Below are 24,335 nucleotides of genomic sequence, written 5' to 3'. Positions count from 1 at the left end.
CACAATGTCCAATGTCAGGATCTGACTTCAAGATGCTCCAGTAGGTGCTTAAGATTTGCCGTACTTGATTGTGTGCAAATGTTGCCACAATCCACGGGATATTGTCTTCTTCAGACCTACTTTTAGGATTGAGGAGGTCATCCCTGTCTCTGCATAGTGAATGCTGGTGTGCAAAATAAAGGACTTTTGATGGATATCGCCATTTCCTGAATATTTCTTCCAGGTCTTTGGCTGCTGCCTGTTTGGGGCCTGTACTCCACTGGCCTGCAGTAAAATTGCTATCCACTGACTGCCTAATATACCTCCAGTCACATAATCACATTACCAGCTCCACATCTGCAGTGTAACGTGTGCGCTGAAAATATTTATCTGTGACATCCAGTGTACTTTTTCCATAGACACTGCAGACAGAGACATTACCAGTGGTACCTCTCCTGTACAGTATAACGTTTCCTCATCCCAAATACCTGTGACATTCCCTGCAATTTTTTTATTAGCCGCTGTTGACAGCATTAACATTATCTGCGGGATATCTCCTGTGTGACGTTTCCACATCCCAAATTCCTTTTTAAATTTGTTTATGCATACACTGCCAAATCCTACGCTACTGTACATGTGACAGACTTTCAATCATATATAACATTTAATATGAAGAAGGTGACCAGTAAGGGACGGGGCAGTGGCCGTGATGCTGATGGTGCATGCAAAGGCTGTGTCCCTGGGTGCGGTGAAACTGTGCCTGCTGCCAGAGCACAAGAAAAAACATCATCCACAATACCTAGCTTCATGTCCCAGTTTGCAGGGCGGTGCAGGAAACCACTCTTGAAGTCAGACCAGTGCGACCAGGTGGTCGGTTGGATTGCAGCAGATAATGCTTCCAGTCGGTTAAGCACCACCATGTCTTCCACCAAGTCCAGTCTCAGTAGACAAGAGTCTGCCCAACCCAATCCTCATCCTGATCCTCCTTCCTTTCACCATGGAGAGTCTGGGAAAACAAGTGATTTCACACTCGGATATTCCGAGGATCTCTTTTCAGCACCATTCCTTGATTTGGCCCTCTCGCGAAGCACGCTTGAAGAGGGACAGATCTTGTGCCCTGATTCCAAAACTCTTGAGCAACCATAATGACAAGAAGATGATGGTGGGGAACGGCAATTACTGTTTAAAGAGGTGGATGATAATGAGACACAGTTGCCAATAACTCAACAGCAATTACTGTCTCAAGAGTTTGATGAAGAGGATGCGAGACAGTTGTCAATCACTTGGTTGTGGTTAGGTCAACAAGTCAGGAGGATGAGCAGAGTGAGGAAGTGGAAGAGGAGGTGGTGGACGATGAAGTCACTGACTCAACCTCGGAAGGTGGAAAGCCGAGCGAGGACAGCAGTACAGAGGGGGAGGGATCTGCTGCACCGCAACAGGCTGTAAGAGGCAGTGGGGTGGCAAAATGTAGAAGGCGGGCCTGTAGCTGTCCAGCTTAGACCTGTCCTAAGTTCCTAGTATAGCTTATATGTGTTTAAAGCTAAACCTGCTAATAACCTTAATACAGTTCCAATGTTTATGTGTTAAAGACAAAAGCAGAGTTATTTACTGGAACATCATGTTTTGGATGTCATATAACTGTTATATTTTGTGTTCAAAGAAGCAGAAAAATATAATATTCCTTTAAGATTAATTTTGTAATGTAAGGTAAGCTCAGTGACACAGCAAAAACAACAGAAAGCATAGTATTAATCTGTTGTTGCTGGGCAGAAGTGTAGACTAATCACAGCCAGCTTCTCACACAGCAAGAGTTTTCACCAATCACAGTCAGCCTCTCACACAGCCTGTCTGGGAATTCTCCTAGCAGGGGCTGCTAGAATCATTATTCACCAGAGACAGGAGCTAAAGAGACATTCACTCCACTGAGAGCTGTGTTTTTATGGAAGCAGGAGAGTAGTGATGGATGAACATCTGCTGGGACGGTTCGCGAATGCGATCGCTCGAACTTGATCAAATGTTCGCGAACTGCAACTTCTCGGTGGGTCCCATTCATTTTAATGGCAGGCGAACCTGAATAACCTTCAGCTCATATTTGCAGCCAAGAAATAATTACTAGAAGTGCACAAATAGTCCCACAACATGGACAGTGAAATACCAGATGTATTATTTGAATTTGCGATCTCCATTCATAATTTCTTTCATTGCAAAATATTGCCAATATAATTTTCGCGTACGCGCATGCGCAAATGCACTATACATTACCCAAATGCACTATAAAGAAAGTATATTGGTATATAACACCACGCTTCAATAATTTTTTTGGGGGGGCGACAAGTATATGACACCAGTAGAAATTATTTGTTCCAATAACGCTTGTCCCTCTATATACCTGCAGTATTGCAGCAGAACCGCACACAACTGCAGCACAATACAAATGCACTATAATATACTTTCTAACATAGAAAGTATATTATAACATTGTACAAGGAAGGCAATCCATTAGAATATACATAAAGATAAAACGTAACCTTTAATAATGTTACTATGAGGGTCCATTCACACGTCCGTAAGTCTTTTGCAGATCCGCAAAACACGGACACCAGTAATGTGCATTCCGTAATTTGCGGACCGCACATCGCCGGCACTATAATAGAAAATGCCTAATCTCGTCTGCAATTGGGGACAAGAATAGGACATGTTCTTTTTTTGCGGGAACGGAAGCACAGATGCGGAAGTGCGGATCCGCAAATGCGGATGCGGACAGCACATTCCGGCACACTTGAAAATGAATGGATCTGCACCCGTCCCTCAAAATGAAAATAAATTAAATTATTAAAGTTAAGCAAAAAGCATAGTAGGCAATAACAAGTGCTCGGCGGCACTAAATCAGGTGCTCGGTGGCACCAAATCAGAAACCATATGTCTTACCACAATCCGGGGGGTTCCAGTGCACATCCATCCCGGAGGGAAAGCAAAAAACATCTATCCCTGGGCTAGATGATGATGTGGTATTTAAGGACAGGGTGGGCAAAGAACTGTCCCTGATATTGCCCTACAGGGGTGTGCTATTCTGGCCCTAATAGCCTAACCACAGACCACCCAATATAAAAATGGCCCTAGTAAGCCCCTAGGCCCCTGACTTCCAGGTGATCACTATATAGATCTATGTGTTTTTGACTCATAAGTATATCGCACCCCTCTGTGTATCACACCTATCGATAGCACACCTGTCACGGGGTTCCGAAGGTGCACTCGGTCCCCCATTGCCCGCAGAACTGTTGCTTAGCTTTTGGAATGAGGTTCTGTGTTTGACCTCATTCCCAGGGCGGCTTTACTAGCTGGGTGGCTCCCTGCTCCTAGTCTGCCTTGAGCGCCGAGCTGATCACTCGGTGCTCGACTGGTTGGTCTGTCGGTCATGTGACGCTGGCCACGTCACATGACCCTCACTCCCCACTATAAATACAGGCAGCCTGCTGGCTACAGGTTGCCTGTTAATTTCTAGGTTCCTGGCTATTTGTTGGACTGCTGAATACTTACCTGATCCTGTTCCCTGACCATCCTTTTGCCTGCTCCTCCTGTACTGCGCTTCCGTCCTGGTATTGTGACCTCGGCTCCCACCTGACTACTCTCTTAGGACTCCTCTTGTACTTCTCTGCTCTCCTGGTATTTATGACCCCGGCTTCTCCTGACAATTCTCTGCTTGCTCCATTTGTACTTTGCAGCTTTCCTGGTATTGACTCGGTCCGTTCACGTCCTGTTGTTTGTCTGTCTGTCATCCCTGCACTTACTCCAAGTTAGGGATTGCCATCCAGTTGTCCCCTGTCATTAGGACTCGCGAGGCAAGTAGGCAGGGCCAGGGGTAAGGGTGGAGCGCAGTGGTCACTTCCCTCCCCCCCGTGTGTGTGTGTGTACGCGACCGTTACAGATTAACAGGCCCAATAACCACTGTATTATGAATCCTCTGGTGACCCTGACTGACCATGTCTCTAATCTGACGCAGAGGGTGCAGGAGTTAGGGGAAAAACTCAGTTCTTTTGAGTTAGGGCAAGGTTCTTCCACTCCTCAGGCCTCCAGTCCGCATTTTGAGCCCCAGATTAAGCTCCCAGAACCCTTTTCTGGAGACCGGAGGAAGTTTCTCTCTTTTAAGGAGAGTTTCAAACTTTACTTCCGTTTGCGCCCCGTGTCCTCTGGCCCCGAGAGTCAACGCGTGGGCATCATCATTTCCCGATTACAGGGTGATCCCCAGGACTGGGCGTTCTCTTTACCTGCTGGCACCATTTGTTTATATTCTGTGGAGGGGTTCTTTCAGGCCTTGGGTACCCTCTATGATGAACCAGACAGGGCTCTAGTAGCCGAGACGGCTCTAAAGGCACTGGTTCAGGGCAATTTACCAGCGGAGGATTATTGCACCCAATTCAGAAGGTGGTGTGTCCCCTCAGGATGGAACGAACCAGCCCTGAAGAGTCAGTTCAGGTCAGGTCTGTCTGATAAATTAAAGGATCTTCTGGTCAGTTATCAACTTCCAGAGACCTTAGAGGAGATGATGACCCTTGTTGTCCGACTTGACCGACGGGTTAGAGAGAGACGACAGGAACAACAGTTCTCTTCCCAGATGGTGGTCCAGCCAGAGGCCTATCCCAGAGACAATGCTGAGGTCTCCACCGAGGAACCCATGCAGGTTGGCATGACCCGAGGGAATCTTCGCCGCAGACGTGGAGAATGCTTTTACTGTGGAGATCCTGACCATTGGATCAACCAGTGTCCTAAGAAGGTCCTCTCTGTCAAGTCTCCTAAGACAAGGCAACCTAAAGACCAGGTACACCCTGAATTTTTTAAATGTAAGCTTTCGGTACCCATTACGATTTCTCTGGGAGTAGATAAATGGCCGGGTAAGGCCTTTATTGATTCTGGCTCAGCGGCTAGCTTTATTGACTCTGAGTATGCTGTAAGATTGGGTATTCCTATGTTTTCCTTACCAACTCCTATCCATGTCATGGCTATTGATGCTACTCCTCTTATTGGTGGTACGGTGAGCTTATGTACCTCAGAGATTTCTCTAACCGTGGGTGTGTGCCACTCAGAGAGATGTTCGCTTCTAGTCCTGGAGAACCTACCTGCTGAGGTGGTACTAGGGTTGCCTTGGCTCCGACTACATAACCCCACTATAGATTGGTCCAATGGGGAGTTGGTGAGATGGGGGCCTAAGTGTGACTTGTGCTTGTCCGTGGTACAGGCTGGGGTCTCAGTAAAGTCTGATACTTTACCCTCTGTTGTTAGAGAATATTCTGATGTATTCTCATCACCAACCCCGGAGGTTCTACCCCCCCATAGACCTTATGATTGTACTATAGAGCTAGTAGAGGGGGCCAAGTTTCCTAAAGGACGAATTTATAATCTTTCTATGCCCAAACGCAAGGCCATGGAAGATTATATTAAGGAGAGCCTTGGTAAAGGGCATATTAGACCTTCTGTCTCTCCTATGGGGGCGGGGTTTTTCTTCGTTAAGAAAAAAGATGGAGGTCTTAGGCCATGTATCGATTACCGGAGATTAAATAAAATCACTGTCCAGAATAGATACTCCCTCCCATTGATTCCGGATTTATTTAACCAGGTTCTGGGGGCAACCTGGTTTTCCAAAATTGACCTGAAAGGGGCATACACTCTAATCCGAATCAAGGAGGGAGACGAATGGAAGACGGCGTTCAATACTCTGGTAGGACACTTTGAATATCAAGTGATGCCTTTTGGACTCAGCAATGCCCCAGCTGTGTTCCAAAACTTCATGAATGACATTCTTAGGGAGTACTTAGGTAAATTTGTTATTGTCTATCTTGACGACATTTTGATATTCTCTCCTGACTTCGAATCCCATGTGTCTCATGTTAAACAAGTATTAGAGGTGTTGAGGGAGAATCAGCTATCCGCTAAACAAGAGAAATGTGTCTTTGGTGTACAGGAGATTCTGTTTCTAGGGCATGTTCTGACTCCTCACGCCTTCAAGATGGATCCTGGTAAGGTACTAGCAATTAAGGAATGGGTAAGACCTTCATCCTTAAAGGCCTTACAACGGTTCTTAGGTTTCGCCAATTACTATCGTAAATTTATTATGAATTTTTCCGTAATTGCTAAACCGTTGACCGACCTTACTAAGAAAGGGGCGGATTTGGAGAATTGGTCTACTGAGGCCATTTCTTCATTTGAAAAATTAAAAAAGGCATTCAGTAGCGCTCCCATTCTGATCCAGCCTGATCAGGAGAAACCTTTTATTGTGGAGGTGGATGCGTCCGAGGACGGCGTAGGAGCAGTCCTTTCACAAGGTCCTGCTAGCCTCACTAATCTGAGACCATGTGCCTTCTTCTCCAGGAAATTGTCTCCCACGGAGAGAAACTACGACATAGGGAATAGGGAGCTGCTGGCCATTAAAGAGGACCTTTCACCGATTATTACTCTATGAACTAACTATACAGACATGTAGAGCGGCGCCCGGGGATCTCACTGCACTTACTATTATCCCTGGGCGCCGCTCCGTTCTCCCGTTATGCCCTCCGGTATCTCCGCTCACTAAGTTAGAGTAGGCGGAGATTCCAGTCCCTAAGTTATGGTAGGCGGAGTCTGCCCTTGTTCTGCTCTAGCGCTGGCCAGTCGCAGCGCAGAGCTCACAGCCTGGGAGGTTATTTTCTCCCAGGCTGTGAGCTCTGCAATGCGATTGGCCAGCGCTACAGAAGAACAAGGGCAGACTCCGCCTACCATAACTTAGGGAACGGAGATACCGGAGGACATAGCAGGCGAACGGAGCGGCGCCCGGGGATAATAGTAAGTGAAAGGTCCTCTTTAAATGGGCATTTGAGGAGTGGAGGCATTTCCTGGAGGGGGCAAGACATTGTGTAACTGTTGTCACTGACCATAAAAACCTTATGTTTCTCGAGTCTGCTAAGAGGTTGAATCCCCGTCAAGCCAGATGGGCTCTGTTTTTTACTCGTTTTGATTTTTCCATCACGTTCAGGCCGGGAAGTAAAATGTGAAGGCGGACGCATTATCTCGGAGCTTCCAGGCTTTTCAACCTACTGAGGTACCACCTGAATCCATCCTACCAGCAAAAATCTTCTTAGCAGCTCTTACCCAGGATATCTCGGCTCGCATTAGGTCTGAACAACATCTGGCACCGGTATCCACCCCAACAGATAAGTTGTTTGTTCCCGTACAATTTCGTCTCCAGCTGTTGGGTGAGTGTCACGATTCTGCCTTTTGTGGCCATCCGGGTGTTGAGGGCACTAAGGATCTGGTTTCTAGATCTTATTGGTGGCCCACTCTAACTAGGGATGTCAAGTCCTACGTGTCAGCCTGTGAGGTTTGTGCCAGGTCCAAGACACCTAGGACTCGCCCTGCTGGTAACCTACGACCCCTACCCATTCCCAGTAGACCCTGGTCCCATATCTCGATGGACTTTATAACTGACCTACCGCTGGCGGAGGGTAAGAGTGTGGTTTGGGTAGTGGTCGATAGGTTTAGCAAGATGGTTCATTTCATTCCCCTGTCTAAACTTCCGAATGCTAAAACCCTGGCGTCTATTTTTGTGAGAGAGATTGTTCGTTTACATGGCATCCCGGAAAATATTGTTTCTGACAGGGGTGTGCAGTTTGTGTCCAAATTCTGGAGGGCCTTCTGTCAAAGATGTAAAATTTCATTGTCTTTTTCTTCCGCCTACCATCCTGAGAGTAATGGGCAGACTGAACGCCTTAATCAGTCTGTGGAACAATTCTTGAGGTTGTATGTTGCTGATGACCAGCAATTATGGGTCAAATTCCTTCCGTTGGCTGAATTTGCTTTGAATAACCGTGTCAATTCTTCTGCTGGGGTCTCCCCTTTCTTTTGTAACCATGGTTTTCATCCCCGTTTTCATTCTGGGTCGTCCCTCTCCTCCTCTAACCCTGAAGCGGATAAACTCTCCTTAGTTTGGGCCCGGGTTCAATCGAACCTAGAAAAGGCTCAATGTTCTCAAAAACTCAAGGCCGATAGGAGACGTTCAAGGGGGGTAAACTTTCAGGTTGGGGATAAAGTATGGTTGTCCTCCAAGAATCTATCTCTCAAGGTAACTTCTAAAAAATTTGCTCCTCGTTTTATTGGACCATATAAGATCACGGAAGTGATTAACCCGGTATCTTTTAGGTTGGAGCTGCCTGAGTCATTCCACATTCATAATGTGTTCCATAAATCTCTGCTTAAAAAATATTTTGAACCGGTAGTACCATCAAAAGCCTCGCCTCCGCCGGTTCTTGTTAATGATGCTGTCGAGTATGTGGTGTCTAAAATAGTGGATGTCAGGAAGGTGCGTAATTCCTTGCAGTACCTGATTCACTGGAAGGGGTATGGACCTGAAGAGAGATCTTGGGTACCTGCCAGGGAGGTTCATGCTCCTAGACTTGTTCGTAAATTTCATTTAGAACACCCTGAAAAGTCATCGCCTGAAGTCTTGGGTCCAGTGGCCCCTCGTAAAAGGGGGGGTACTGTCACGGGGTTCCGAAGGTGCACTCGGTCCCCCATTGCCCGCAGAACTGTTGCTTAGCTTTTGGAATGAGGTTCTGTGTTTGACCTCATTCCCAGGGCGGCTTTACTAGCTGGGTGGCTCCCTGCTCCTAGTCTGCCTTGAGCGCCGAGCTGATCACTCGGTGCTCGACTGGTTGGTCTGTCGGTCATGTGACGCTGGCCACGTCACATGACCCTCACTCCCCACTATAAATACAGGCAGCCTGCTGGCTACAGGTTGCCTGTTAATTTCTAGGTTCCTGGCTATTTGTTGGACTGCTGAATACTTACCTGATCCTGTTCCCTGACCATCCTTTTGCCTGCTCCTCCTGTACTGCGCTTCTGTCCTGGTATTGTGACCTCGGCTCCCACCTGACTACTCTCTTAGGACTCCTCTTGTACTTCTCTGCTCTCCTGGTATTTATGACCCCGGCTTCTCCTGACAATTCTCTGCTTGCTCCATTTGTACTTTGCAGCTTTCCTGGTATTGACTCCGTTCACGTCCTGTTGTTTGTCTGTCTGTCATCCCTGCACTTACTCCAAGTTAGGGATTGCCGTCCAGTTGTCCCCTGTCATTAGGACTTGCGAGGCAAGTAGGCAGGGCCAGGGGTAAGGGTGGAGCGCAGTGGTCACTTCCCTCCCCCCCGTGTGTGTGTGTGTACGCGACCGTTACAACACCTATACCAGTTCTTAAAAGGACTTTTGTGGCCCTATTAGCTAGTGTTTGGTGTCCCTAACAGCCTGACCCTGCTCCACATAGCAACCTCCCCCTAAACTGGCAAAACACTGAATGTAAAATGGCGGCCAGATCAGGTTTATTTATAAGGTAGGGGGTATGTCCATGTGCTGAAACGTCTCAATTGGCTGTCCTGTACCACCTGATGGATGTGTCATTGGTCAAAGTTCTTCACAATGTAAAAGAATATGGCGGGCGCGAATATCTCCATATGTTCGCATGTTCAGCGAATCGCGAACACGCAAAGTTCGCCGCGAAACGACTGCCGGGCGAACCGCAAGGCCATCTCTACAGGAGAGGCCAAAATAGGTATTTAAAACAGTTATACACTGCGTGCAGAATTATTAGGCAAATGAGTATTTTGACCACATCATCCTCTTTATGCATGTTGTCTTACTCCAAGCTGTATAGGCTCGAAAGCCTACTACCAATTAAGCATATTAGGTGATGTGCATCTCTGTAATGAGAAGGGGTGTGGTCTAATGACATCAACACCCTATATTAGGTGTGCATAATTATTAGGCAACTTCCTTTCCTTTGGCAAAATGGGTCAAAAGAAGGACTTGACAGGCTCAGAAAAGTCAAAAATAGTGAGATATCTTGCAGAGGGATGCAGCACTCTTAAAATTGCAAAGCTTCTGAAGCGTGATCATCGAACAATCAAGCGTTTCATTCAAAATAGTCAACAGGGTCGCAAGAAGCGTGTGGAAAAACCAAGGCGCAAAATAACTGCCCATGAACTGAGAAAAGTCAAGCGTGCAGCTGCCAAGATGCCACTTGCCACCAGTTTGGCCATATTTCAGAGCTGCAACATCACTGGAGTGCCCAAAAGCACAAGGTGTGCAATACTCAGAGACATGGCCAAGGTAAGAAAGGCTGAAAGACGACCACCACTGAACAAGACACACAAGCTGAAACGTCAAGACTGGGCCAAGAAATATCTCAAGACTGATTTTTCTAAGGTTTTATGGACTGAAGAAATGAGAGTGAGTCTTGATGGGCCAGATGGATGGGCCCGTGGCTGGATTGGTAAAGGGCAGAGAGCTCCAGTCCGACTCAGACGCCAGCAAGGTGGAGGTGGAGTACTGGTTTGGGCTGGTATCATCAAAGATGAGCTTGTGGGGCCTTTTCGGGTTGAGGATAGAGTCAAGCTCAACTCCCAGTCCTACTGCCAGTTTCTGGAAGAAACCTTCTTCAAGCAGTGGTACAGGAAGAAGTCTGCATCCTTCAAGAAAAACATGATTTTCATGCAGGACAATGCTCCATCACACGCGTCCAAGTACTCCACAGCGTGGCTGGCAAGAAAGGGTATAAAAGAAGAAAATCTAATGACATGGCCTCCTTGTTCACCTGATCTGAACCCCATTGAGAACCTGTGGTCCATCATCAAATGTGAGATTTACAAGGAGGGAAAACAGTACACCTCTCTGAACAGTGTCTGGGAGGCTGTGGTTGCTGCTGCACGCAATGTTGATGGTGAACAGATCAAAACACTGACAGAATCCATGGATGGCAGGCTTTTGAGTGTCCTTGCAAAGAAAGGTGGCTATATTGGTCACTGATTTGTTTTTGTTTTGTTTTTGAATGTCAGAAATGTATATTTGTGAATGTTGAGATGTTATATTGGTTTCACTGGTAAAAATAAATAATTGAAATGGGTATATATTTGTTTTTTGTTAAGTTGCCTAATAATTATGCACAGTAATAGTCACCTGCACACACAGATATCCCCCTAAAATAGCTAAAACTAAAAGCAAACTAAAAACTACTTCCAAAAATATTCAGCTTTGATATTAATGAGTTTTTTGGGTTCATTGAGAACATGGTTGTTGTTCAATAATAAAATTAATCCTCAAAAATACAACTTGCCTAATAATTCTTCACTCCCTGTATAATGTTCCTGTTAGTATTGTGATTGGAACTGTATATTGGACCAGTTATATATGTTTGTTTACTTACAGTTCTACCAATTGCAAATTCAAATGCAAATACAAGTTGCAAGCTACAATTGCAAGCATTCAGATTCAATATTGCAATCCAAATTGCGTACAACCATGCCAGATCATAATCAATCTGCAAATAGTCACTGCTAAATGCATACTGCAAATGAACTATTAGTTAGACCTCAGATATACCTCTCAGAGAGATCATAAAGTGCTTAAATAACTTAAAGTGACAGTACAGATACTCAAGAGAGAAATATATCCACCATTTTATGTTGAATGACAAGATTGAACAGTTGAACCACCATCTTAATCATACCGCCATTTTGTGATATCTTTTCAACACATGTTATGTACATGGACTATCTGCTGCGGAGGCGGCAGTGTTATATATGAAGAAAAGTTGAAGTTAATAAAGAATTTATTTAAAGCATTTGGTGTGCTTTTAAACCCTTAAGGACCGGGCTCATTTTCACCTTAAGGACCAGGCCATTTTTTGAAAATCTGACCAGTGTCACTTTATGTGGTGATAACTTTAAAACGCTTTGACTTATCCAAGCCATACTGAGATAGTTTTTTCGTCACATATTGTACTTCAGAACACTGGTAAAATGGAGTAAAAAAAAAAACATTTTTATTTATAAAAAAATACCAAATTTACCAAAAATTAGCAAATTTCCAAGTTTCAATTTCTCTACTTCTATAATACATAGCAATACCTATAAAAATAGTTGTAGGTAATAAATAATTCAGGGTAATAAATGTTAAGTTTTGTTTGGCTGTTAACCCTTGCTTTGTTACTGGAAAAAACAGCTTAAAATGGAAAATTAGCCAAAAAAATAGCTATTTTGGCCCCATTTTATTTTATTTTTTTATTGTGTTCATCTGAGGGGTTAGGTCATGGGGTATTTTTATAGAGCAGATTCTTACGGACGTGGCGATACCTAATATGTCTACTTATTTTTAAATTTATTTAGGTTTTACACTATATTATCTTATTATAAACAAAAAAAACAAAAAAAGAGTAATTTTTTTTAGTTTTTAGCCGATTATCTTAGGTAGGGGCTCATTTTTTGCGGGATGAGAGGACGGTTTTATTGGCACTATTTTGGGGGGCATATGACCTTTTGATCGCTTGCTATTACACTTTTTGTGATGTAAGGTGACAAAAAAAAAACTTTTTTTGCACCGTGTTCATCTGAGGGGGTTACTTCATGGGGTATTTTTATATAGCAGATTCTTATGGACGCGGCGATACCTAATATGTCTACTTTTTAAAATTTATTTAGGTTTTACACTATATTATCCTTTTTATAAACAAAAAAAATAACATTTTAGTATCTCCATAGTCTAAGAGTCAGTTTTTTTTTTTAGCCTATCTTCTTAGGTAGGGGCTAATTTTTTTGCGGGATGAGAGGACGGTTTTGTTGGCACTATTTTGGGGGGCATATGACTTTTTTATCGCTTGGTATTACACTCTTTGTGATGTAAGGTGACAAAAAAATACCATTTTTTTGCACCGTTTTTATTTTATTTTTTTGACCGTATTTATCTGAGGGGTTAGGTCATGGGGCATTTTTATAGAGCAGATTCTTACGGACGCGGCCATACCTAATATGTCAACTTTTTTTATTTATTTTAGTTTTACAAAATAACATTTTGGAAAAAAAAATTTGGGGGTTTTAGTGTCTCAAGTCTGAGAACCATAGTTTTTTTTTTTATTGTCAGTGGCTAAATGGAATTAAAATTGGGGAAGGGGATTATAAATTTAGTACTCCATGGAAATGTGGTACTCCTGAAGCAAATGTCAATGCAGAGGCCCAGATGATCGGGGCACGTGTCACACTGAGTGGTGGTGTCCTTCCGTATCCCCCTCCTGTTACACACTCTGCACTTTTTTGGGGACCGTCCCTTCTTTCCAGTATGGGGGACCACACCTGGATAGTGTTGGCCAGGGACGATCCGGGCGCCTCCAGTTCCTGAGGTACTCCGGCCTGCTCTTTCCTGGTCAGAAAAGATCAGGGCCTTGAGGACTGCCTCATAGAACTGGAGATATTTCCCAGTGTTGCCAGTGCTCTGGGACAGCAGAAAAGAATTGTACAAGACAACCTGTACCAAGTAGACCGCAACTTTTTTGTACCATGCCCATGTTTTGCGCATGGCATTATATGACTTGAGGACTTGATCAGAGAGATCAACTCCTCCCATATACCGATTGTAGTTGACGATACAATCGGGCTTAAGGACTGTTGCCGTGGTACCTCTCACAGGGACAGGGGTGATGCCGTTACCATGAATTGTGGACAGTACAAGGACATCCCTCTTGTCCTTATATCTAACCAGCAACAGGATTCCACTGGTAAGGGCATGGGTCTCACCCCTGGGGATAGGTACCTGGAGGGGGTGGGTAGGGAGGCCGCATTGATTTTTCCGCACGGTCCCACAAGCGGACGTGGATCTGGCTGCGAGGGACTGAAACAAGGGGATACCAGTATAAAAGTTATCCACGTACAGGTGGTAACCTTTATCTAGCAGTGGGTGCATAAGGTTCCACACAAGTTTCCCGCTAACACCCAGAGTGGGGGAACATTCTGGGGGTTCAATACGGGAATCTAGCCCCTAGTAAACATGAAACTTGTAAGTGTACCCTGAGGTACTCTCACAAAGTTTGTACAGCTTCACGCCATACCTTGTCCCCTTGAAAGCAACGAGAGACTCATCAACCGTGACCTCCCTTTCAGGTACATAGGCCTCCAAAAATTTGGCCCCGAAGTGATCCATGACTGGCCTGATTTTTTACAGGCGGTCATAGGCAGGCATTTCCGGATGGCCTCAAACCGGGTATGTGTCATGGCCGTACTGTAAAGTGGGGTCTGGTAGAGGACGTCCCCACTCCAGTAATGCCTGACACTGGGTTTTTTGACTAGGCCCATGTGCAGCACGAGGCCCCAAAACGTCCTCATCTCGGCTGCACTGACCGGAGTCCAGCCACCGGCCCTAGCCAAAAAGGAGCCTGGGTGTTGAACAATGAACTGTTGGGCGTATAGATTCATTTGCTCCACCATCAGATTCACAAAGTTGTCACTGAAAAAAAGACTAAAATAGTCATATTCAGTGAAGCCCACTGTGGGAATCTGGATTCCTGCTTGGCCAACAAAATCAGGAATTACAGGGTCAAAATGCTCTGGGGTACACCAGACAAGTTCACCGGTAGGGGGCTCAGGTGGACTTATCTGGTTATCCGGAAAACTAGTACGAGCCCCAGAGCTGCTCGTACTAGTGTGGGCCACAGGGTTCCTGGCATGGTGGTCCCCTTGCTCCGCCTGGTGGCGTCTCCGCCGCCTTGGTGGCTCATTATCATCGCTTGATGATGAGGAGGACGCGGATGACAAGAGAAAAGTGGGGTCATCCTCACTGGTACTCTCATATTCGGAGGAAAGCAGGACGTATGCCTCCTCGGCTGAGAACGTCAGGCGGGCCATAGGGGAGTGTGTGTGTGTGCGTGCGTGGAAAACTTTATTCAGTGTGCGTGTGTGGGGGACAGGTGTTCACATACTTACCCTAAACCTAAAAGAAAAAAAAAATGTAACAAAAAAATTAGAAAATCACAAATAGTGTAAAAAAAAAAAAAAAAAAAGATTCAAATGCGCTGATGCAGCAGTACGAAGCTGATGAGCGGTGGGGTGGGCGATGCGCTAACAGTGGCCAGACTCTAAGAGTGACGGCCACAGTCAGCGCATGCAAAAACAAAAAAAAAGTGTGTATGGGGGCAGGGGGGGGGGGGGGGGGCAAGCTGCAGCACGCCTGGGGGGGTCTAGGGTCACACAGCTGAATGCTGTGGACCCCAGACACCTGATCCGGGTGCTAGACCGCAATAAAAAAAACTTTTTTTTCCCCCCTAACTCTCCCTCACTACCCCTGCCTAATCTACTTCTCCCTACCTCTCCCAAAAACACTGATTTGTGCCTGATGGCACAAAAAAAAATCACAGTAAAGTCGGAGGCTCCTCTCTCTCTCCCGCTCCACGGACCTGTATTTGCGGGGAGAGGAGCTCTGGCAATTTAAAGCTTCCGCTCCTGCCCAGCCAACCAATCAGAAGCGATCGCCACCTCTCAGGATCGCAGGACGGTGATTGGTAGTGTATTATCACACCACCGATCACCACCATCCTATTCCGTGTTATCGGGTCACCAGAGACCCGAATAACCCAGAAAAGCAGCATATCGCAGGTCTGAATTGACCTGCGGTTTTCTGCGATTGCCAAAACGATCGCCGAGCAGGCACCTTGTTCCGATCACCGCCCGCCGCACAGCGGTGATCGGAAATACACAGGGCGTACAGGTACGCCCTGTGTCCTTAAGTGCCAGGACATCAGGGCGTACTTGTACGCCCTGTGGTCTTAAGAGGTTAAACCTACTCTTGCCATAGAACAGTGCTAGAGGAATTACAGAGTAAGGTCTAGTTCACACGAGTGTACGGGCCGTTTTTTTGTGTTCCGTATACGGTCCGTATACGGAACCATTCATTTCAATGGTTCCGCATTAAAAACGGAATGTGTTTCGTAAGCATTCCATTTCCATATTTCTGTTTTTCCGTTCCGTACAAATATAGAGCTTGTCCTATATTTGGCCGTAAATCACGGGTCGTGGCTACATTAAAGTCAATGGGTCCGCCAAAAAAACGGAATGCATACGGAAATGCATCCGTATGTCTTCTGTATCCGTTCCGTTTTTTGCGGAACCATCTATTGAAAATGTTATGCCCAGCCCAATTTGGTCTATGTAATTACTGTATACTGTATATGCCATACGGAAAAAAATGAAACGGAAAAACGGAACCGAAACGGAAACACAACGGAAACAAAAAACGGAACAACGGATCCGTAAAAAACGGACCGCAAAAAACTATAAAAGCCATACGTTTGTGTGAACTAGGCCTAATAGACAATCTGGTTAGACTAAAGAGATATCAAAATTCTTCTCATGCCACAGCGCAAAAGGCACTTCATAGTGCTGCGGATGCCACAGGGCCACACCAAACAGACCCGCAACTGTTCCACGGAGCACCCCCTTGTGGAAATCTCCATTGCCAAGGGGTAGGTATTCCGCAGTATAGCGCTTTTTTGAGGAAAATGCGGACGACAAAAGAATAGTAGTTTGCAACCTGTGCCGTACCAAAATGAGCCGGGGCGTGAACACTAGCAACCTAGCAACCTTACCACCATCAGCATGATCCGCCATATGGCATCCAAGCACCGTAATAAGTGGGACGAATGCCTGGGTCCACAATCTGTGTCTGCGGGTAACACCACTGCCTCCTCTTCCCCTGTGTTACGTGCTGGCCAATCCCCTGTCAGAGACACAGCCCCGGTTGCCTCCTTCCCTGCATCTGGACCTTCGCAAGCACCATCAGCGATCACATCCACTTCAATGTCCCAGCGCAGCATCCAAATGTCCTTACCCCAGGCCTTTGAACAGAAGCGCAAATACTCAGCCACCCACCCACAGGCCATAGCACTAAATGTGCACCTTTCCAAATTACTGGCCCTGGAAATGTTGCCATTTAGGCTTGTGGACACTGAGGCCTTCTGCAGCCTGATATCGGCGGTTGCCCCGCGTTACGCAGTCCTCAGCCGCCACTATTTTTCAAGGTGTGCCTGAAATGGTCTTCCAACAGTCTTGAAGGAGTTCCCAGAGATGCTTAGCACTTGTTGGCTCTTTTGCCTTCACTCTGCGGTCCAGCTCACCCCAAACCATCTCGATTGGGTTCAGGTCCGGTGACTGTGGAGGCCAGGTCATCTGGCGCAGCACCCCATCACTCTCCTTCATGGTCAAATAGCCCTTACTTTCAAAGTTTTCCCAATTTTTCAGCTGACTGACTGACCTTCATTTCTTAAAGTAATGATGGCCACTCGTTTTTCTTTACTTAGAATTTGTATTATGGCAAGAAAAAAGAAGCTAACAGTCTATTCAGTAGGACTATCTGCTGTGTATCCACCTGACTTCTCCTCAACGCCACTGATGGTCCCAACCCCATTTATAAGGCAAGAAATCACACTTATTAAACCTGACAGGGCACACCTGTGAAGTGAAAACCATTTCAGGGGACTACCTCTTGAAGCTCATCAAGAGAATGCCAAGAGTGTGCAAAGCAGTAATCAAAGCAAAAGGTGGCTACTTTGAAGAACCTAGAATATGACTTATTTTCAGTTGCTTCATACTTGTTTGTTATGTATATAATTCCACATGTGTTAATTCATAGTTTTGATGCCTTCAGTGTGAATCTACAATTTTCATAGTCATGAAAATAAAGAAAACTCTTTGAATGAGAAGGTGAGTCCAAACTTTTGGTCTGTACTGTATGTGAAATATTGCAGTTGAAAATAGGAAAATGTGCCAATTTTTACAAATTTTCATAAATTTTCACTTTTTTAATAAAGATACGCATATTTTATCGGTAGAATTTTACCACCTAAGTAAAGTACAATATGTGACGAGAAAACAATGTCAGAATTACTTTGATGTGCAAAACCATTACAAAGTTATTCTAAGCTAAAATGACACATGTCAGATTTCCAAAATTTGGCTTGGTCATTAAGCCCCAAACAGGCTTGGTCACTAAGGGGTTAAACTCTCACTCTTTGTACGCGGACCCGGATGACAATTTTGTGTGCCTCAGTGTTTTTTAGTGGTCCCATTGACTTGAATGGGTACGCGAACCGTTTTCCGTGAAAATAACAGGACAGATTATATTTTTTTGATGGACTGGAACCACGGATCACGGACGCGGATGACAAACGGTGCATTAGCCGAGTTTTCAACGGACCCATTAAAAGTCAATGGGTCTGCAGAAAATCACGAAAAACGGCACAACGGACACGGAATAAAACAACGTCGTGTGCATGAGGCCTTACAGTGGGAAAGGTCTAGTCTATTAGGCTATCTGCACATGTTGTGGATTTTCCTTTATTATACAGTACTATGCTCATGTACACTTTGTGTATATTTTCCATGTGGACATTGACATGCTGTGCGGATTTTGAAAGTCACAACATGTGGATTTTTTAGGGTGGATTTGATTGTGGAAAAAATACTTCAAAATCTGCAAGTGACACGTGCTGATTTTGGTGTGGAAATACAGAAAAATCCGCACAAAAATGTGTGTGGAAATCCTGTTTTGGAATCCACACTGCGTGCAGGTACCCTTAAAGCGGTACTCTCCCTTCAGCAAATAGCATTTATTATGTAGAGAAAGTTAATACAAGCCACTTACTAATGTATTGTGATTGTCCATATTGCCTACTTTGCTGGCTGGATTCATTTTTCTGCCACATTATACACTGCTCGAAATCTGTAATCTAGAAGCGGTGGCTGTGCTTGCACACTATGGGACAAAGCAGTGTCCTATACCCACTCCCATGGACCCGACCACCAGAGAGCCCGGCGCTTTTTCATATAATGTGCAAGCATGACCACCACTGATAGACTGCATGGAAACGAGCAGTGTATAATGCGGCAGAAAAATGAATCCAGCCAGCAAAGGAAGCAATATGGACAATCACAATACATTAGGAAGTGCCTTGTATTAACTTTCTCTACATAATAAATGCTATTTGCTAAAGTGAGACAACCCCTTTAAGGATGTACATATGACTGAAATGGAGTGAAATGAAGTCAGAGAAATTATGCTTATTTCATGCAGATTGCACTCTTTCCAATGCAAAGGGTGAAATCCACAATGAAAATCTGCAGCATAAATTGACATGCTGCAGATTTAAAACTTTCACCACAGGTCAATTTCTGCTGTAACTTTTTTCTGAATAGTGTGAATGAGAGATAAATTATAGGGATTTATAGTGGCTCACCCTTCTGATTACCAGGTCAGGTGCTCTCACTAAGGTGTGGTTCACCCTAACCACAATAGCAAATTTACAGCTGTGCGTCCCACGTGTTGCTGGCATCCTGCGTCTTACCAGCGTTCCACGTGATCTGGACGTCAGAGGGATCCTTGTTTGTTGATTGGTTTAAGGTTCCTGTAGAGAGTCAGGGGTGGTGTCAACTGCCGTCTATGCGGTTTTGTCCGTAACTTTGCCTGTTGATCAGCTGATATTTCCAATATGATGAGGTGTCTTTTCAATATAAGGATCTCATCCGCTATACGCGTTTCAAGGTCTCAGACCTCTTCCTCAGTAGCTGGGATAGCTAGACGGCAGTTGACACCACCCCTGACTCTCTACAGGAACCTTAAACCAATCAACAAACAAGGATCCCTCTGACGTCCTGATCACGTGGAACGCTGGTAAGACGCAGGACGCCAGCAACACGTGGGACGCACAGCTGTAAGCTGCAAGGAGGCTGTCAACCACCGTAACGGCATCGTGGATACACAGTATCGAAAGATACCCCACATTGTAACAAGGAAGTCGGGTGAGTGCACTGACCTGTGGTGGGACGCCACCACAAGCAGAGACAAACAAGCCGGACTTCAAAGAGTGAGTACTAACCGATTATCTACACTCACTGATACATTGTATGAGACTGAGGACCGTACTGCCTATTAGTGAATCAGACGATTGAGACTCTCTGAAGCACCAGGAATAAGAGATCAGCGCTTATATTAACACGTGTGAATTTTATGGATATGTTTTAGAGGATTTTACTATATATGACTATATATCTGAAATCATTACCTATAACAGACCGTATCATTTTATTTTATTTTATTTAGGAATGGCATATTGATATGAAGTATTTTATTGTAATGACTGTTGAATAAATATGTTATGATTATAATGTGCTAGACCTGATGTGTAGCGACAGTTATTGAGTGCCCACTATACCTTTATACATTTCTAGTGTGAATGAGAGTTGCTAAAACTTCTTTCACTTTGCTAGTACTGTACAATGCTGCTGATTGCTGTACAAAAATTCACAATGACAAATCTGGAAAATTTGTGGACCTACCCTAAAAGATTGTCTTATCCCAAATATACATATGCCCTATAGTGGTTGCCACAAGAGAAATGTAGCATAACGTGGTGACTATTCATATCATACAGGACTGGCCCAAGTCTGGAAAAGCTGCTTCTTGTTATAGACACTCTGCTTTGGCTCATAGAAGGGAGTCCTAAGCAGAAGACCCTTGTCTCAGATGTCCATATGCCCAAATTGGGTTTATGTGCAGGGGCTGTTCTAATAGGACAATCCCTTTAAGTACATTCCACATTACTTTTTAGACACATTTTATTTTAAAAGCTTTTGAACAGGCTCAGACTTGCCCACAGGGGTACAGGTGAGTCACCTGGTGGGCCCCTAAGCAAGGTGGGCCCCTAGTCTCCCACCTCTTGCACAAGTGGCACATAGCACAGTAGACTTACTGCACTGCATACATATTGAATCATCTGGTAGCATCTTGCTGCTGTGTAAGCAGGTCATATTTGAATGTATCCGTATGGTGGGCCCCCAAAATAGACTTTACTGGTGGGCCCTGTGCACCCCAGTCTGAAAGTGCTTTTGAATAAGGGCTCTTTCACACTTGCGTTGTTGTGTTCCGGCATAGAGTTCCGTCGTCGGGGCTCTATGCCGGAAGAATCCTGATCAGGATTATCCCAATGCATTCTGAATGGAGAGAAATCCGTTCAGGATGCATCAGGATGCCTTCAGTTCCGGAACGGAACGTTTTTTGGCTGGAGAAAATACCGCAGCATGCTGCGCTTTTTGCTCCGGCCAAAAATCCTGAATACTTGCCGCAAGGCCGGATCTGGAATTAATGCCCATTGAAAGGCATTAATCCGGATCCGGACTTAAGCTAAACGTCGTTTCGGCGCATTACCGGATCCGACGTTTAGCTTTTCCTGAATGGTTACCATGGCTGCCAGGACGCTAAAGTCCTGTTTGCCATGGTAAAGTGTAGTGGGGAGCGGGGGAGCAGTATACTAACCGTCTGTGCGGCTCCCGGGGCGCTTCAGAGTGACGTCAGGGCGCCCCACGTGCATGGATGACGTGTCGCATGGATCACGTCATCCATGCGCATGGGGCGCTCTGACGTCATTCTGGAGCGCCCCGGGAGCCGCACGGACTGTAAGTATACCGCTCCCCCGCTCCCCACTACTACTATGGCAGCCAGGACTTTAATAGCGTCCTGGGTGCCATAGTAACACTGAACGCATTTTGAAGACGGATCCGTCTTCAAATGCTTTCAGTTCACTTGCGTTGTTACGGATCCGGCGGGCACCTCCGGCAAATGGAGTGCACGACGGATCCGGACAACGCAAGTGTGAAAGATGCCTAAGACATTTTTAATACAGTACGTTGAAATAGTTTTTTTGAGCAGACCATAATAACTTCTATACAATATAGTTACAATGTATAGCATGATCCTAAGTATGGATCCCAGTATTACAGATTGGTGAACAAAGAAGAAAGTCACTATTCCAAAGACAGAATTTACATCTCTTTTGCAGAAGCTCAGAAGAAAACTTGACTGTTAATTTCATCAATCGTGCTGGTGAGACTCTGACAGCCACAGCAAAAGAAGGGGAGAGTCTACTGGACGTAGTCATCCGACACCACTTGAATATTGATGGGTTTGGTAAGAACTTAAGGTATTTTAGATACTGAAAAATGTGGTACCACAGACAACAGAGCAATTACTATGAGTACAATTCTACAATAAGGTTATTGTTGACTTAAAACATAGATAAGCTGTGTAGATAAACTGTTTCTATCATTTGTTCACTCAGGTGCCTGTGAGGGGACTCTAGCTTGTTCCACTTGTCATCTCATATTTGATCAGAAGGTTTTTGACCAGCTCAGTTCCATTACAGATGAGGAGATGGACATGTTGGACTTGGCTTTTGGACTGACTAACACGTATGGTCTTGTTTATTTACTGAATATAAATGTCTACATGGTTATACTAATGAAAATTGTATTCATTGTAAGGCTCTGCCCACATCAGTGCACATCACATCATTTCTATTTTTCAGTTGTCATATAGGAACAGAGAAATGACGATGAGGATTTGATGAAACTGTGTATTTTTTAAACTACTGTATGTAAAGTGCTTTATGTACTTTATATTTCTAATTTTCTATTCTTAACCGAATATAATATTAGAGGGGAACTAAGATAAACATATACATCATACATCATTTTCTACGCCTGTTTTAGGTATAGAAAAAGGTCTAAATGTAAGACAGCAAGGAAGGTGTCTTACATTTAGAATCGGTGGTGGATACGCTGAAGTTATGTAGAGGCCGACGCATACATAACTTCAGCGGTCCACCGTTAGCGCAGGGGCTTATTAAGACCGGCGTTTAAAAGGCTGGTCTTAATAAATGTACCCATGTGTTTTTTCACTGCATTTTTTGTGTGTTTTTTATCATAATATTTTAAACAGTGATTTTTTTTTTCTGGTATTTTTCAACCCCCACAAAGATTTCCAAAGGAAAAATGGCAGGAAAAAAATACCTAGTGCTTGCTGCCTTTTTGTAAAAAAAAACAACCAAAAACTAAAATGCAGAAATGCAAGACAAATAAGCCATGAAAAAACCCTCCGTAGTAAACTTCCTAAGGCCTTTTTCACAGTCAGTATTTGGTCAGTATTTTGGCATCAGCATTTGTAGGGCAAAACCAGGAGTAGGTTCAAAACACAGAAGAGACACAATTATTTCTATTATACCTTTTGTCTGTAGGTTCCACTACTGGTTTTGGCTTACAAATACTGACCAAATACTGACCGTGCGAAAGAGGCCTAATTCACAATAGACTTTAAAATAACATCTGACAGCATCAATCAAGAAGTGAATCCTCTTTGCGCTATGTACTAGAGATGAGCGAATCGACTCGCTCTTGTGGAGCGAGTGCTCTGTACAGTATTAGAATGTATTGGCTCCGATGAGCCGAAGTTATTACGGTACTTTGCAAATCTGGCGAAACTTTGTGTAATAACTTGAGAAATTAATTTCTGCTGTAATTTTTTTTTAACAAACTCAAATTCGGTTTCAAGTGGTACCTTGGAACCGAACCTGAGTTTGGTAAATGTTTTTTTTCATCCAAAGTCGATTTACTCATCCCTAGTACATAGCAAATTGTTTTAAATGATCAAAATCAATGCAGCGCGTGCTGTAGACACACTGCGGCTGTGAACATAATGGCATTACAGCCTGTGTTTGTAAATAAGATAGGGTACCAATACATCTTGCGTGATATCCACCACGATGGATTGTTCGCGGTACACCTGACAGTATAGCTGCATTATTTAGCTTCTGTCAGCTGAATATAACATTGACTGCATACTATTCAAGCTAGATAGACTATATAGTGGAGTGAGCTGGCAATATTTTACTGATAATTTGTGCTGAGACGTATCAGCCTAATTAATACCTATACCTCTATATCTATATCTTGCACAATATATTTTCAATAAAGTCACTTGACAGACAAGATAGCCCCTTTTAATGAGATTATACTATCTATAAACACTGAACTACTAACTGTGTTGCAGTGATTAGTGATATAGATACAATCACTGAATTCTAAATGGCAACAATTGTATTTTTATATATTCATAGAGTAATCGCTATATAAGAACTAACAAGGAGATTAAGGTAGTCTCTTTTGCTCCCAATATTACCTTTAGTTGATAATCCAACAATTATGAGTGTGTATGGGAATTACACTATAATCCAGAGATATATAATATATATCAACACAGGGTGTGCAGGATATCCACACAATATAGTAATGAAAAAAATTGCACAAATAGAGACGGTCGAGACTGTGCTTTTAATAATACCATTTAAGGAACTTTAAAATATTATAATAAAGGTTATGTTTTAATATAGGTCAAAATCTGTGTTTCTATAGCCTTTGGCTATTTGTATATGTATGCATATTAAATATGCTCTGGACCATTCATTCTTTTTCCTGGGTAAATGATAATTAATACACTACACCACCACTCCATAAGAGACGATATGTAGTGTAATGAACAGGAAGCAGCGCTCGCATGGAGCACCATCTCCTTTAAACAGCTATTTATCATCTAAAAAAAACAATAAAAAATAAACAATATAAATGCTGTAAAAAACAAGTCCTCACAGCTGTAGATGAAAAAAATCTAAAAGTTATGGCTTTCAGAATAAAGGTTTT

General features: G+C 44.1%; 1 protein-coding gene across 1 annotated transcript in view; it reads left to right on the top strand.

Annotated features, from left to right (window-relative positions):
- LOC120977379 (adrenodoxin-like) overlaps positions 1-24,335 on the top strand; it is a 410,960-nt gene that overhangs the window by 371,396 nt on the left and 15,229 nt on the right. The window contains exons 2-3 of the mRNA XM_040405305.1: positions 21,644-21,771; positions 21,923-22,052. Coding sequence (XP_040261239.1) covers positions 21,644-21,771; positions 21,923-22,052 — 258 coding nt within the window. The remainder of the gene's footprint in view (positions 1-21,643; positions 21,772-21,922; positions 22,053-24,335) is intronic.

The sequence above is a fragment of the Bufo bufo genome, chromosome 8, assembly GCF_905171765.1.
Source record: "Bufo bufo chromosome 8, aBufBuf1.1, whole genome shotgun sequence".
NCBI lineage: Eukaryota > Metazoa > Chordata > Amphibia > Anura > Bufonidae > Bufo > Bufo bufo.
The sequence above is the reverse complement of the archived record's forward strand: the minus strand, read 5'-3'. Positions and strand labels throughout refer to the sequence as shown.